General features: G+C 46.8%; 1 protein-coding gene across 1 annotated transcript in view; it reads left to right on the plus strand.

The window, feature by feature from the left end:
• The first annotated feature begins 611 nt into the window (after positions 1-611).
• LOC137664063 (alpha-2-macroglobulin-like protein 1) overlaps positions 612-15925 on the plus strand; it is a 41306-nt gene continuing 25992 nt past the window's right edge. Inside the window, exons 1-17 of the mRNA XM_068401788.1 lie at positions 612-679; positions 1313-1496; positions 2758-2802; positions 3139-3283; positions 3948-4000; positions 4321-4341; positions 4879-5038; positions 5664-5748; positions 6095-6209; positions 7515-7623; positions 8462-8571; positions 9369-9533; positions 10747-10980; positions 12945-13008; positions 13527-13672; positions 14243-14389; positions 15580-15753. Of these exons, the coding sequence (XP_068257889.1) occupies positions 612-679; positions 1313-1496; positions 2758-2802; positions 3139-3283; positions 3948-4000; positions 4321-4341; positions 4879-5038; positions 5664-5748; positions 6095-6209; positions 7515-7623; positions 8462-8571; positions 9369-9533; positions 10747-10980; positions 12945-13008; positions 13527-13672; positions 14243-14389; positions 15580-15753 (2025 nt within the window). The remainder of the gene's footprint in view (positions 680-1312; positions 1497-2757; positions 2803-3138; positions 3284-3947; positions 4001-4320; positions 4342-4878; positions 5039-5663; positions 5749-6094; positions 6210-7514; positions 7624-8461; positions 8572-9368; positions 9534-10746; positions 10981-12944; positions 13009-13526; positions 13673-14242; positions 14390-15579; positions 15754-15925) is intronic.

Genomic DNA, 15925 nt, shown 5'->3' on the forward strand with positions numbered 1-15925 from the left:
CAGTGGACCTATGAGGAGAGTTGGCAGTGGATGGCAGGAGTAGCCTTGGAGAAGGTTCTGTACCCAGGAGGATCAGACATGGCTGGGATGGATGGGTGGACAGAGGTAGGAATGCAGGGAATGGAGGTGAATTGAAAGGTTTTTACTCCAAGCTCTGATTAAATACTGGATGAGGGGAAGATCACTAACGATGCACACAGAGTACTGAGGATGCTTTTTACAAGCTGAGGACAGTAGCTGCTGTGCAGCTTGGGGTCTCATTGAATGCTACAGCAAGGATCCAGACCAGCCACAACTGAGATGAGTCTTAGAGGTCGCTCACCCCACATCTCCCTCCCAGTGGTCTGGCACCCCATGGCCTGGAATACCATGTGAATGTAGATGTGGGTGGAGAACTGTGCTGTGTGGCCTTCACTCTGCTGCTGGTGGAAGCAAGTAAATATTAGCCAATGTCATTAGCCTGGAAGAGATACTATCTCCATATATCAACTCCCCCACTCTTTGGACTTAGGAGCATCTGAGAGGGGTATTTAGGATTGCTCCAGCCCATCAGTACAGGCAGTTCTCTCCTCCTGTGTGGATCTTGTCAGCTCTCTGTCCCAGCCCAAGCAATGGGAGCACCAGTGCTCCTCTTAGCCCTGACCCTATTCCCAGTCGCAGCTGCAGCAAGCCTGGAACCGTGAGATTATCTCCTTTTGATTTTGGGGGGCTTGGTGGAAGGGACTGTCCTTGAAGGGTGGTGCTGAGGTGCTGCACTGTTTATCATCACAGAGCTGAACGGTGGGGGCCTTGTTCTCAGGGACGCTGAGCAGAAGCAGCTCCTACCGAGTCCTCTTGGAGTGCTGGGTGTCGAGCACCACTGCAAGTGAAGCCCCTGGTGTTGGCTTGTGCAGGCACTGCACTGCACACACCACAAAGCTACAGAAGTCACAAGTTTTGCCCTTCTTCATCCTGTGCTGGTTGGGGTGAAATTTGGTGTGAGGACTGAAGCCTTATGCCTCATCCACTGAGTCTTCAGGTTCACTCCTCACAGCCTTGCTCTGTGTACTTGCAGTTGGAGTATCGTACACTAGGCAGCTGTGTCCTGGCTGGTGGAAAGGTGGTGACAGACAGATATCAGGAGCTCCCTAGTTCCGCACTGGGCATATTGCTTCTTTCTGGTGGAAAGGGAGCTGCAGTATGGTTCCTTCACTGCAGGCCTCCAGACATTTCTGGCCCCTGGTCTACCTCTTCATGAAAGCAGCAGAGATGGATTCTGGCCCATCCATCTCAGCCTCCCAATTGTTTTTGAATATCTCCTGCTCTCTTCTAGTCACTATATGGTGGTGTTCCCTGCTGTCATTCACCATTCCCAAGAGGAGAAGCTCTGCATTCATCTCAGCTCCCTGACTGAGGCCGTTCACCTGGCTGTCACTTTGGAGGTGGCAACCCAGAATCACACACTGGTGGAAAAGGATGTGGAAAAGCCGGGTACTTTTCAGTGCATCACCTTCCAGGTGAGTGTAGCTGTGGCTGCTTATCTGTCAGTGGATGCTCTCACCTTCACTTCAGACAGGAGTCCAGCACTTCTCTGGGTACACTGTCCTTTGCTTGCCATGGATTGCAAGCAGGTTAAGTGTATTTACCTACCAGTGCCAGGCAAAATACAGCAGCGTCCTGGAGCCTAGCAAAGTAGGAAATCTTTCATGCGTAGATAAAAACCTGTTCTTGTGATCTGTATCAGCCCATTTAATCCTACTTAATGCCTGTTAGAAAACATTGACTTTCAGTTTACTCAGTGTTTAGTCCCTAAAAATGCTTGTATATCACAGTGCAAGTCAGTGCATTGGGAATATATTCTTTTTATCCTCGCTTCCTCAGAAGCCTGCCCCTCCAGCTCCAAGAGGACCATTTTGCTCTAAAGCTGTATCTATATTGTAAGGTGTAGTTACAGCCTGCATAGACATTGAGCTTGCTTTAATTTAGCTGTGATGGGTGGTGACGGCACTGAACCCACAATGAACTGAATTTCACTTAGGCAGTCTGGATGTTTCTTGGGTGGCTTGAGTTCCTGTCATTGCAATTTTGCTGCTCTAGTTAGCTTAACTACACACACCGAGGCTGAGGCACGACTTCAGTTACATTTCTGGACAGCCATAGATATGTGTCTTGTGCTCAGACTCTACAAACTGCCCCTGTCTTCCTCGACACCACACAAAGTCACTGTGCCTATGCCCTGATTGTCCTGCAGATTCAGCAGAACTCAAGGGAGGGGCTGTAGTCATTTCTGGTTCTTGCATCAACAAGACAATGATTAACTAAGTGTTTGGTACTAGCCCTTAGGAGAGAGAACGTCCTGGCTCTGGAAAGCCAAGGAAGTCTGTCGTTAGCAAAAAGAACCTTTCTCCTGGTGAACTCAGTCTTTCTGATACTGCGATATCCTGTTTTTGCCTGATCAGCATCTCATCTCCTGTTACTGTCTTGGTCCAGTCCAGATCTCACTTCCCTATGTTTTTCCTTATGTGTCATAAAAATCTCACATTTACGTGAAGTGGGACAATGACATCTCAGTTGGTTCACTCTTAGGTTCATGAACAAGAGACAGGAAGTGACTGCTTCTCCCTATAATGACAAGTGGGTTAGAGACAGAGGCATACAGTGGAATTTGGACTCTGAAGTTCAGGGATTTTTTAACAGTGAGATGATGTTGCACATCTGGGATAAGATGCAAAGTCTCTGACAAATTTGTTTTCCATTTCCTTGTATCAATCAACCTAGGTGCCAGAATTCATTCCCAGGAAAAGAGATGATTCCACGTCACACGTAAGACACCTCTCTTGACTGCCTCTGCTTTTACAAACTAGAGGGCTTCAGCCTCTCTTGTGTCTAAGCCATGTTGTTAGAGGTGCAGGGTGGGAAAGATAGCAAAGGGGAGAAAGAAATGTGGAAAGAGGCAAACACAACAAGGAGAAAGGCAGAGAAAAGAGAATGAGGAAGCTGGGGAGCACAGAGAAGACTATGACTAGGGAAAGGAGAGAGGTAAATCAAAGGAGGGGAAGGGAAGAGGGGGAAGTTGGAGATTTTGGTAGGACAGGTGCCTCTGTTTCTCCTTCAAGCTACTTGTAGTCTCAGGCAGTTTGTTTTTTTTTAACTTGACAGCCAGAGAATGTAGTTTTTCTGCATGTCCTGATCCACAGCGGGGACAATGTGCACTTTGAGGGTCACAAGAAGGTTCTGGTTGAGCCCCAGAAGAATGTAATTCTGGTAGAGACAGACAAGGGCTTATACAAACCTGGAGAAACAGGTAAGGCAAGAAGGTGGTCTGTGGAAATGGGGAGGGAAGGGTCAAGGGAGCAGCCACATCTGGGGGTAAGATTTCACCGAGTGCAGCAAGCTAAGCTTATTGGAGATGGAAGAAAGCAGATCTCTGTTGTCAGATGTTTCCAGGAACAGTATGAGTCAGGATTTTCCCCTCTGAGCTGTGCTGCACCAAGTGCCCAGCCCGCTGCTCCTGGGTGATGTTTTAGTGAAGTATCTGTAGTGAGACCTAAAAGGAAAGCCAGGACTCCCCAGGACACTGGATAATCTCTTGTTGTTTTTAGAAGACCATTGTTAATATTGGAGTAAAGCCTAGAGTGACAGTTCCAAGATGCAGAAATATGGAGAGTTACTCCACAGTCTTTGCAATATGGACAGACTGCAGACAGACCAACCCCACTGTTTAACACATCATTGTAATCTTTCCAGGTAAAGGCAGTGAGTTTCTACAGCTCACAGCTGCATATAAACCTCCCAGACAAAGTCCTCTGGGGTGGGAGATGCTGGGGAGAGCTGTTTGGGGAAGGACCTGAATATCTCTGAGGTAAACAGAGACACATGAATATTGGAGCACAGAAAAGGAGAAGCAGATTTGTGCAAGGACATGTTGCAGTCAGAATGCTTTACTATCCTTTTCTTTGTATCTCCAGTGAAATTTCGAATTGTGAACCTCGACGAGGACCTTAAGGTCATTAAAAATGAGGTGAGTATCACCTTGCACTTTTCTGGAAGTAGGAGCCTCAGCTTGAGACACATTGAGAGGCTCATGAAAGAAACATCTCCCTTCATGCCTGTTAAACCATAAGAACAAATGATCTTTGAAGGGAAACTGCTCATCCACCTGTCCCTTGGAGAAAGATTACAGTGTAAGCTAGCACAGAGGGAGGAGACCTCGTGTGGGATCTGGATGGGGCAGAGCTTTCTGATCAGGGGCCCACATCAGGCAGTGTGATTAATACTGGTTCACATGGACACTGTTTTGCTCTGTACAAAACTGAGCTTGTGTTTCTCTTGTTTTTACAGTATTCCCACATATGGCTGCAGGTAAGTGACAAAGAACTGACCAAAGGGAGACGTCTGTCTCTTCTACTGCACCCTTTCACTCCTGGACAGAGTTGTGCCACAAATGTAACCTCATAAGGTCACAGTTATGGTTCAGGTTCAGCTGAAGTCTTTTCTACCTGGTCAGCCTGGGTTCTTCATTCAAACCAGCACCTCTGTGATGTACATAGCTCAGCTAGGGGCAGGGCAATAATCAACCTGTGCCCAATACCTTGTTTGCATAGAGCACAAAGCACAATGTTAAACGCTCAGTAGATGCAGCACAACTGCTTCTCCTTCCCATGGTGTTATGGTGTTACCACTTCCCAGTAGCTTTACTGTTCTTGGCAACTTTTGCAATTCAAATGTTCAGTAAAAGGATACTGGAGGGAGGAGAAGTATCTCCTGGATCTGGCATCCTCTCTGCTGGGGCAAAGGTAAGCCCTTGTAGTGCCATCTTGTGTCTGAGTATGGCTGGACCTGCCAGGCACCCATGCTCCCAGTGTGACTTGGTGGCTCTGCATGTCCTTTCCCAAATAGGATCCTGAACATAATCGCATTGCTGAGTGGCTGAATGTAAAGTCAAGACATGGCATTGTGGATCTATCCTTCCCCCTGGCCTCTGAAGCACCCCTTGGGAAGTATACCATCTCAGTGCAACAAGACATGGCTCAAAAAACCTTCAGGGTTCATGAATATGGTGAGACTTGGACAACAGAGGGGAGGGAAAAGCAGTGTGGGTAGCTGGAGAAGAGAGCAGGGCAATGCAGCCATGTTCATCACACCTTTTGCCCTGAAGAACAGCAGGCTGGGGACAGGGACAGATGGGTCTCTGCGTACATCTCATGCTGGGCTGGAGGTTCTGCAGCCACAGAACCACACAGGGTACAAAAGAGAGGCTGTGGTCTGACATCTTCATTCTAGCTGTGGCTGGGCCCTGTGATGAGCACTTTCTGCTGCTCATTGTCACCCTCTTCTAAGCTAGGTTTACTATCCACTCCAGTCAGCTGCTATAATAGGAAGCGGCATCATGTCTTAGTCCCACTCAGTTGCAGTGATGTAGGTAGGGACAAAACCCTGTGCCATTTAAAATGTTTATGCTTGACTGAGCTGGACTAGAAATCAGTATCATGTGCAATTGTAGCAGCAAATAGAGGGCGGTGTGGCTGAAGAGAGTAACCCCTATTGCAGCATGGTGATGAATAACTGGGGACATTACTCTCTTTTCCCCCATCTGGACTGCAGCTATAACAGAACTTGCAGTCAGTGTCCGTACTCAGTATTGCTTTTTTCCCTCCATCCTTATCTTCCTCTCTTATATGCAGTGCTGAAAAAATTTGAAATAGAGATTGAGCACCCTCCATTTATCACTACAGCAGATGAGGAATTTCAGCTGAAGGTCTGTGGCAAGTAAGTACATGATACCATTGTGATCTCTGGCCTTTCACTCCACAATGACCTCCAGATTGCCCATAGCCAAGAAGTGGCCTTCTGGTACGATGTTCTTGCATTACCCTGTGGCTCGTTCTTGCACCTGGTCATTCACTGTGAGGCTGAAGGACACTAAGGATGCTGGGTATAGTGGGTGGAAAGGGATGCAAACTGATCTTAAGGGACAAGCCGAAGTTCCTGAGCAAACAAGGTACAAAGCTCTCCCTGGCTCCACTTCCCCCCGATGAGAGTGGGGGGTGGTCTGGATCAATATTTCTGCTGAAGCAGCCAGTCTTCAGGTGAATGTTTCTCCCCTTTGACACAGGTATACCTATGGGAAGCCCGTTCAAGGGAAAATAAGTATTTATTTTGTCACATCATTCCAGTTCTTGGAAGGCAATATATCAAGTTTTCCTGAGGTGACAGCGCGAAAGAGCAGGGTAGGTGAACAAATAGAAGAGTGGAAAGTATAACCTGATGGAAATGTATGTCTGTCCCCTTAACCTGCCTGGATGCACCCCTGATGTGCACCAACCTGTTTAGTCTGGTATCTTCCCACTTGCTAGACCTAATCAGACCATTGATTCCTCTTCCTGTGATTCTGTTGCTTGAATTACTGCTCTAGTTGCCCATAGCTGATTCAGTGTTTCAGGAGAAGGTATAAGCTCTGTGCAAGTAATGATGCCTAGGGCCTTTCCCAAGGGTCTGTATCATATTGTATGCAATCAGATCACTGGTCTAGTCAGTCCTGTGACCACTCCCACCAATAAACAGGCTATCAGAGCATCAGATGGTCTGTGCCTTAATGCCCTGTTTCTTGCTGTATCCATGCAGTTAATGGATCATCTTAAAATTGCTAGTGTCCCATCTGAGATTATGTCCAGTGCTGGTTACACTTTCTGCACATTTGTGTTGATTATACGTTTGTGGTTAAGCTCCACACTTGGTTTTTCCCATGGCTTTCAGATGCAGATCTTTCAGCCTGAAAGCCACAAGAAAATATTTCTAAATGTCAGACCAGCCAGCAACAAGCCAGAACATAAAAACCCAGCTGGATCTCTGCATCTTTTAAAATGTACCCAGTAGCAAAATATCTCCAGCTGGAATGCTGTACAGTCTTAGCTGTGCAAAACACCAGCTGAATGCCACCTCCCTCTCACATGGCCTGTAAGCATGTAAGAGGCCCTGCAAGGTTCTGTGGAGAACTTAACAGGCATGACTAGAAGCACTTTGTCCACCTCCCCTTTCTGGCAGACTGGCTGCACCCAGTCTCTGCCCTAATGCTTGGCAAAGCTCTTGCAATCTGTAACTGGCTGGATGCCCTTGTTTAACATGGCCATGTCACAGAGACGGTCATGACTAGAAAGCCACACTGTCAAGCTTTATTCATCAGGACCATATAGTTTCAGGGAGGAGGTTCCCTTTAGCTCAGATGAAGACACTCATGTTCTTTCAGCTGCAGGATCTGGGATTAATCCAGTTTCCTGAGTTTGTCTGTAACATAATTAACTCTTATGTGATTTGCCTTTTTTCTGCCACTTTTTTGGTGACTTTTTAATCCAAGCATGTTGATTTTCTTCTCTGGATAAGGTATCCATGATGGGTTTCTGCAGTTCTAGGTTTTTGAGTTTCCATCTGTTCCAAAAGTATTTGGAAATACTTCTTTAGGATTGCCCAGCATCTATGGAATAGTTCCTCTTCCTCCACACCATGCTCTTTCTCTCTGTTCATATCTCTTTCTGCAGACAGACAAGAATGGCTGCACTACTTTTACAGTGAAGACAGAGAGTCTGGAATTAGACGAAACTACAAGCTACATAGTTGCAATAGGAAGAATGGTGGAAAATGGAACAGGTACTGGAAAATATGTGAAGCATTCTCTTCCTTGCAGGCAACTTCTTTAGTTTTGGCCTTTCTGCAGCAGCTGAATTCCTTTTGAAAATGTAACTTGAGGGTTCCCAAGTCTTCTAGCATGATGATGGTCTCTATTCTAGTACCTCTTCTATCTGTTATTACCAGATTTCCTAATCCTCCCCACCCTTCATCTCCACTAATAGGAGTGAGATGAAGAATAATTTTTTAGCGATTGCCTGGACACCAAGGTGTTCCTCAGCTAGTTGCAAAGCCCTGGCTAGCTGTGGAAAAGTCTGCAACAAGGCCTTGCAGTCCTTGCTAATTGTAGTGCCCCATCCTGACAGGTAGTCCCTACCCATAGTCTCTTGTCCTCTCTTTTCCTAAGCCTGAGGCAGGGCTGCTTATGCACATTCCTGCTGTGAGGAATGCCATTCTACTCCCTTTTAGTCTGACACAATATTGACTATAAGGAGGTAGGTTTCAGTATCAGTGTTAATGTGCACCTAGCTCTGGCAACTGGAGGTGACCATTGTTCAAACTGTTACACTGTGGGTGTGGTCCTTCAGGCCACTTTTAGGCATCTACAGTGTAGCTGTCTACACTCATCTAGTTCCTCTTTATCTTCAATAAAGAAAAATAACTACTTATAGGGTACGATGCATCATGTCATGAAGCAGAGAGCCCAGAAGGGTTGAAGGAATCATATCCTGGAAGAATATATTTTCTCTCCTAAATTTAGAGATTGTAGATATTGTAGGTAATGTTGAAGCATCTTCTTGTCTTCTGCTTTCCTAAGAGCACTGCTAGGGTTTAACAGATTTCTCATCTCTCCACCCAGGAGCAAAGGCTATGGAAGCGGTTGAAATTGCTATTGCGACAAGAATGAAGTCTATAGAGTTTATCAACCTCCATTCATTCTACAAACGTGGACTACCATACACAGGGAAGGTAACACCCATTTATTCCTTCTCTGCTGAGAATACATCATAGGTCTAATCATCTGTAGGCAGAAAGCAACAATCTCCAGGAAAGTGCTGCCCCGCTGGTACCCAGCAACTATGAGTGAAGCCTCCTGTAGAAGCAATTTCTTCTCCCCATCCTAATGTAGTATATTCACTGGACAGGAATTTTGGGGCCAGCTGCAGTCTCTGGAGGCTTCTCCAGGAGTAGCTCCTGAAACTAGTCTGTGCAATAAAAGGCATATGGGATGGGGGTGGCATTGGCAGGTAAATAACATACCCATCAGACAAAAGCTCATGGTAACTCGGCAGAAATCACTAACGCTGTGTGTATCAGTTCACTGGCAGTCATTTCTGACTCAAGTCCCCTGAGTGATGCTATGACTGCTGTCCCATTTGGGCTAGAAACACTTTCACCTGGGCCAGTAGTAACCCCAGCATGAAGGAGGGCAAGGAAAAGCAAGAGTTAAGTTGCTGGAGGCAAGATTGTTTCTGATCATCAAGGATCCTGCATCATTGCTGAGAAAAAGCTCAGGATCTGAGGAAATCACCTTTTTTTCCCCTAACACAGGTGTCTCGTTTGGCTGCACTGTCATTTATTTCTAGTCCTGAACAGCTGCACATTGTTGATTTTATGTATTTATCACACTTTTATTTGGATCTTTCCAACCTGTCTGAAAGCTAGAAGGGCTGAGGAAGCCCAATGATAGAAACAATTAATATTAAGCACTGGCAGTGCCTTGGAGTGTGGTACAATGGGTATTAACTTCCTTCCCTTCTCTGCAGATGTTCTGCCACAGTCAGAACTCTCCCCTCAAAAATGAAACGGTCTACCTAACAGTTGACATCAATGAAGAGGAGACACACCTGCCATTCCTCACAGATGAGAACGGGGAAGTCCACTTCTCACTGGATACCACCAGCTGGAACAGCACGCTGGTTTCTCTGAAGGTGAGCATCAGCCACAGAAAGAGGAGGATAAAGTGAAGGTAGACTGAGGAAAGGGGTGGAAAGGGGTAGAAAGTGGAAGAAGTCTGAGGTTTTGGAGCACAGTCCTCTGGCTTCTGTTCTCATTTGACTATATCTGTAGAAGCATCTTTAATTACTCTCCAGTGCCATCTCCTCAGGGAAACTGAGGTCCTCTGTTTTCCTGAGCTGGAGCATGATCCTAATCATTTGTATCCCTGCTCACCTTCCTTTGACTCCACTAAAAACATCTGTTAATTTGTATACTTCCTCAGAGGAAATCTCCCCTTTCTCCACTCTGGGACACGTTGGAGGTGGCTTGGCAGAACTGGCAGTTGACACCCGTCTCTGTTGAGCTCCACTTCTAGTGGCTGCCCTTGCCCTGCAGCAGCACATAGCTTGTCCAGGCTCAGCTTGGCAGGTAGCTGCTCTTGACCTCCCTTTCAATACCAGACCTTGAAGCACTTGGCTGTTTCTCCTCACAACTTCTGATCCTACACCTGGAGCTCATTGTTATCACCCTGGCAGCACACCCATCTTCCCACTACCTGCATTCCTGCAGCTGATGTGCGATTCATGCCCAAGCGGTACAATCTCTTATTGCCATTAATTTCTCAGAGACTGGAACTATTGTTCCAGATGTTTTTCCTCGAGACCTCAGTCTATCCCAGGTGAGGTTCCCTAATTTTGATTGGGCAGGATTTGGTGATCAGAGGTTCTGTAATCTAGGAGGTAGATTTGTGTCATTAGGGAGCCCGGGGACAGGCTCTAGTTCTTGTTCCTGGGCCCACAGCTATTGTCCACAGAGCCCTAAATTGTCTGCACAGAAGTAGAGCTTCACCATAAAAAAGCTGTTTTGGTGCCTTTTATGCTTCAGGGCATTTGACCAGAAACACAAACTGAAAACGGGGGTGCTGTTCTGGGGTTAAAGTCTGGTGTGGGGTGTGTCCCCATGGAAGGATAAAGAAGGAAAAATGAGATTGTGTGCAAATCTACTAGACTTAGATTTTTGCTAAAACTTTGTAAGAGAAAGTCTCATGAGAGACTTTAAAATTACATTTAAACAGAGGAATATTTTAATTACACAGATGTGTGGTCCAACATCAGCTCAGGTAATAACTTAGTGTTTTCAGCAGGTGTACAAGTTCCCTTGTATCACTTGATACTGATTGCCAACTCATGTTTTCGTGCTCTGAAGGGTACCTACAACCTTGGAAATGACGATAAGGAAGATTCTTCTGAAAGTCACCCAGGAGTCGAGGATAGCTTCCACTGGCTGAAACCTTTCTACTCTGAGAGCAACAGCTTCCTTGAGATCAAGGCCAGGGATGATGTGATGCCCTGTGATCAAGAGCAGGAAGTGCAAGTGGATTATATCCTTGACTGGAACAAACTCAGCTCTGAAGCAGACCACATTGAATTCTACTACTTGGTGAGCACAGAAGACAGATAAGTCTCTAAGCATAATCTTGCCCTCTGGCATTTTATCCTTTTCACACAGCACACAGATACTCACAGAAAAGGGTAAGCTACTCCCAGGCCAGTATAAGTCAGTTTGTGATGGGTGGACTCTTAAATGGGTTAAAAACTGGCTGGATGGCCGAGCCCAGAGAGCGGTGGTGAATGAGGCAAAGTCCAACTGGCGGCCGGTCACTAGTGGTGTTCCCCAGGGCTCAGTTCTGGGGCCGGTGCTGTTCAATATCTTTATAGATGATCTAGACATAGGGATTGAGTGCACCCTCAGGAAATTTGCAGATGACACCAAGCTGGGTGGGAGTGTCGATCTGCTGGAGGGTAGGAAGGCCCTACAGAGGGATCTGGACAGGTTAGATAGATGGGCTGAGACCAACGGCATGAGGTTCAACAAGAACAAGTGCTGGGTCTTACACTTCGGCCACAACAACCCCATGCAGCTCTACAGGCTGGGGGAAGAGTGGTTAGAAAGCGGCCCGGTGGAAAGAGACCTGGGGGTGCTGATCGACAGCCGGCTAAACATGAGCCAGCAGTGTGCCCAGGTGGCCAAGAAGGCCAATGGCATCCTGGCCTCTATTAGGAATAGTGTAGCCGGCTGGTCTATGGAACTGATCGTCCCTCTGTACTTGGCACTGGTGAGGCTGCATCTTGAGTACTGTGTTCAGTTCTGGGCCCCACACTTCAAGAAAGATGTTGAGGTGTTGGAGCGAGTCCAGAGGAGGGCGACCAAGCTGGTGAAGGGTCTGGAGGGTCTGTCCTACGAGGAATGGCTGAGGGAGCTGGGGTTGTTTAGCCTGGAGAAGAGGAGGCTCCGAGGTGACCTTATTGCAGTCTACAACTACCTGAAGGGAGGTTGTAGTGAAGTGGGAGTTGGCCTCTTCTCCCGGGCAACTAGTGATAGGACAAGAGGGCACAGCCTCAAGCTTCGCCAGGGGAGGTTTAGGTTGGACATTAGGAAGAATTTCTTTACAGAAAGGGTTATTAGACATTGGAATGGGCTGCCCAGGGAGGTGGTGGAGTCACCATCTCTGGATGTGTTTAAGAAAAGACTGGACATGGCACTTAGTGCCATGGTCTAGTTGACAGGGTGGTGTCAGGGCAACGGTTGGACTCAATGATCCCTGAGGTCTCTTCCAACCTGGTTGATTCTGTGATTCTGTGAGTTCTGTTCTGGCCAAACCTCCTCCTGTTTTCAAGTTCCTGGACCTGCTCCTAGCCCCCAGCTGCTTTTCTTCGATTTTTTAGGAGTGCCCTGGCCTAAGCTTGGGTGATAGATGCCTGCCATTCACACTACTTTCTATTATGTTCACATGGGTGGCATTGGAGGGCTAGCCTGGTTTCTGCCCAGCAGGTATGCCCCAGACTTCCATTTGTGTCTGGGGCAATCTATCTGTGAACCAAGAGGCAACCTCTGGGGCAGCTGACCTCCCCTGGCCTGTATATTTACAGGAAAAGGCTTGAAATTGCACAGGGCCTTGATGCACTCTAGAGGCATGTAATCATGTTTTGGTGAAGTCCACTTTCAAGAAAGTGGGTCCAAAGCAAGAGTGTGACTACAGACTAGCTGAGAGGTTATGAGTGTCTTGGTTACTGAACTGGGCTCATTCGTATGGTCAAAAAGTACTGTATCCTAGTAATGTGAAGATCGGAGTTCACTGAGGCTTAAGAGCAGCTGCTCTTAGCTTCACATGTACCTCTAGCTTTGCAAGCAGCCATGTCTTCTCATTGCCTAACCAACACCTCTCAAGTCCCTTTCCAGCTATACTATCACCATCTCTGCTGCAGAGACCTTTAGGTCATGTCCTGCCAGAGCAGCTTCTGTGACATCTGACAGATGTCCTTTTCTCTTCTCTTGCTCTTTTCCCACTCTCCTCATGCTGTCAGAATTCAGGCCCTTGAATGGTTCTTCCCTTTGCTTTTCAGATGATAGCAAAAGGCAAGATCCTTTTCAGTGGAGAGAAGCAGGTGACAATTATCCAGCATGAGAGTGAGTAGAAATGCATAAAGTGCCTCATAACACACCCCAGAAAACTGTGACTGCTCTCCAGTGACAATCCCTGCAGGTGTTATTTTTATCCACAGGTGGGAGCTACCGAACAGACTTCTTAGTGATGGTCTACCTCATTAGACCAACAAAATCTCCTTTCATATCAGTTTAGTGTCCTTCTAGGCGAATGTCCTGCTGCTGCCTTGTCTAATTGATCTAATATCCAACCTCATGACTTTGCTGTTAGCTTGTACCTTTGGAGAAGATATAAAATTTGTGTAGCTTGCCTGTTTATCTAAGGTGCAGTAGGGAAGAGGAATATTTTTGCCAAACTGGAGCCAGAGAAGTGTCCAGTATCTTGGGTTTATTGTTAATCTGTGACAGTCTCTGTGTGGGATGTTCTTATCTGCAGGTAGAAATAATTAAATTTTCTCTTTTGATTCTTATTGTGTGTCCTACCCCAATGAGCTGGTTCAATTGAATGCTTTCACTCTCTTCCTTGCTTCTATCTTGTGCAGATCTGCAGGGCTCCTTCTCGTTGACTCTGACTGTTGGCAATGACTTCCTGCCCGACATCAAGCTTCTAGTGTATGCAGTCTTCTTGGATGGAGATGTGGTGGCTGATGTGGAAGAGTTTCAAGTAGAAAAGTGCTTTAGACACAAGGTGAGTAGGAACACAAGCAGTGTGACAGCATCATTGATGTGCTCTGGCCTGCCATGGTTCCTGGTCCTGTTTTATCCTCAGCCAAGTGGTGTAAGCTGCATACATGTCAAACTAGATGCCCAGTATTTTTGGCTGGGAAACAAAACAGGTAACCTCTTCCTTCTCTGAATTCTTAGTCCTACCTTCCCCAATACTGACTGGGAAGCCTTTCCCATGGAGTAAACCAGGCCACCTTGAACTCTGTTTTCTCCCCCTATTCCCCATGATTGACTTGGGAACACACTATCCCCCATGTTGTCCCTAACACAGAAGAGAAGCCTGCCTGCTTAGCTCCCTGTGGTAGCTCTGGATCAGAGGGTGGAGGATGTGTGGTGGTAGGGGAATTCTGGGTGGGCTGTGTGCACTGCAGCCCCTGTAACCTTCCCAATGGGTTTCCTGGAGGGCCTGTCTCAGCATCTCATCCCCCTTCCCTACCTTATTCTCTGTCTTTCCCTCTGCTGTCCAGACATCTAAGAGTCACAAGGTGCCACTCCCCTGTGTTAAGCCCCCTGCCCCTGTCTTCATTTGCAGGTGGCACTGGACTTCTCACACAAGGAGACAGTCCCGGGATCGAAAGTCAATCTGGACCTCAAGGCTGCTTCAGGGTCCTTGTGCTCTGTCCAAGCTGTTGACAAGAGTGTTCTCCTGAGGAAGAACAATACCCTAACAGCAGACAAAGTGAGTGCAGCCTATGGTGACCAGAGCTCTAGTGTCTGCCTGCCTTTTGTCTCCATGTGTTGGTGGGAGGAAGCCCATAGTCTGTCCCAGGACACGGCTGCAGTGTTAGATGGCTGCCCTGGCATTCCCCCTCCTCAGCCTCTTCTGAGCAGTTATGTGGTGATCATGTTCTTCATGCATCAGCCCTGGCCTGTGGGCTTCTGCCTGCAGAGTGGTGGATGCTGCACGGCACTGCAGGAGCAGGCAGGGAGAGCAGCTTCAAAGAGATGACGGTGCTTTCTGCTTGCAGGGAGAGTGCTTAGCAGCTTTTCTCACACCCAGCTATCTCTCTGCTCTTCCATCTTCCACCAGGCAGTGAAGCTAAACCTTTGAAACAGAATTTTGCTGCAGTAGGATTGTTCTATCCCTCTGCCCCAAACACTGCTGAATTATAACCATATGACAGATTAGGCTGAGCACCTGAACAGTTCTTTAGAAAACAGTAGCTAGGGGACAGCACCCAGTGCAGACAGTGGCTGGGGAAAAGTGGTCAGGATTTTGTTGGCACCCAGGTGCGTTCTGAGAATCTAGAAGGTTGAAGGAACTTACCTTAAAGCACCTGTGTGTTTTGGAGGAATGAATTTAAGACTTAGAACAAAAATACTGCAAGAATTGAAAATCCTAACATAATTCCACAATGTATATCAGAGATAACAAACATGTATATGCCTCATGCAAAGTTGTAAGTTAAGTTATAGCAGGCCAGCCTGTTACAAAGAAGCTTCACCAAATCCAGGGGGACTTGCTGCACCTGCAGATAGGACCCACGGTGTGATCTGGTGTTCCATTTTACAGGAATTCTGTTCTAGGGTAGAGCACTTGCGTCGTCTACTAACAGGAATATAAAGTAGTAATCATTAAATATATGTCAGATGTACCACTGCCTTGTGCTCAAACAGAATCATGTGTCCTAATCCTGCACCCTAGAGTTAAAAGGCTTGAGCTGTCAGAGGTGAAAGTCTGCAGACTAAGAGCTACTTGTCTACACCCACTCCTTGGGCTTTATAACCTTTAGTACAGGCTGAGCCAGTGACAAGTTCCTCAACTGCAAAGCTTTATGAAGTATAATAGAGGGCTACAATCCAAATATTTGACCCATACTCATGCTCATTGCCCAGTTCCTTATGATGACCTCTGTTTTTCCACTGCAGCTGTATGAGAAGGTCTTTGATGACAGCTTTACAATCGGAGGACGAGGGTTCCCTTATCACTTGGAAGACTTCGAGGCATACCCTTGTCTGCCCCAGCAGTCCAGTCTCCACAAAAAGACTCAGATGGGAGCACCATGGTACCAAAGTGATGCTGATGTCTTTAATCTGTTTAAGGTGAGTCTCTACACTTGTATCAAACTTTTCCTGAGCCAGTGGTTGCCAGTATGCCATTCTGAATGCCTACAAGAATTTACTCTTAGCAAACTTCAGCTGCCCTGATTTTCATTGCTACGAGTCGTAGAATCATAGAATGGTTTGGGTTGGAAAGGACGAACATGTAGTTCCA

Source organism: Nyctibius grandis, chromosome 5 (genome assembly GCF_013368605.1).
Source record: "Nyctibius grandis isolate bNycGra1 chromosome 5, bNycGra1.pri, whole genome shotgun sequence".
Lineage (NCBI taxonomy): Eukaryota > Metazoa > Chordata > Aves > Nyctibiiformes > Nyctibiidae > Nyctibius > Nyctibius grandis.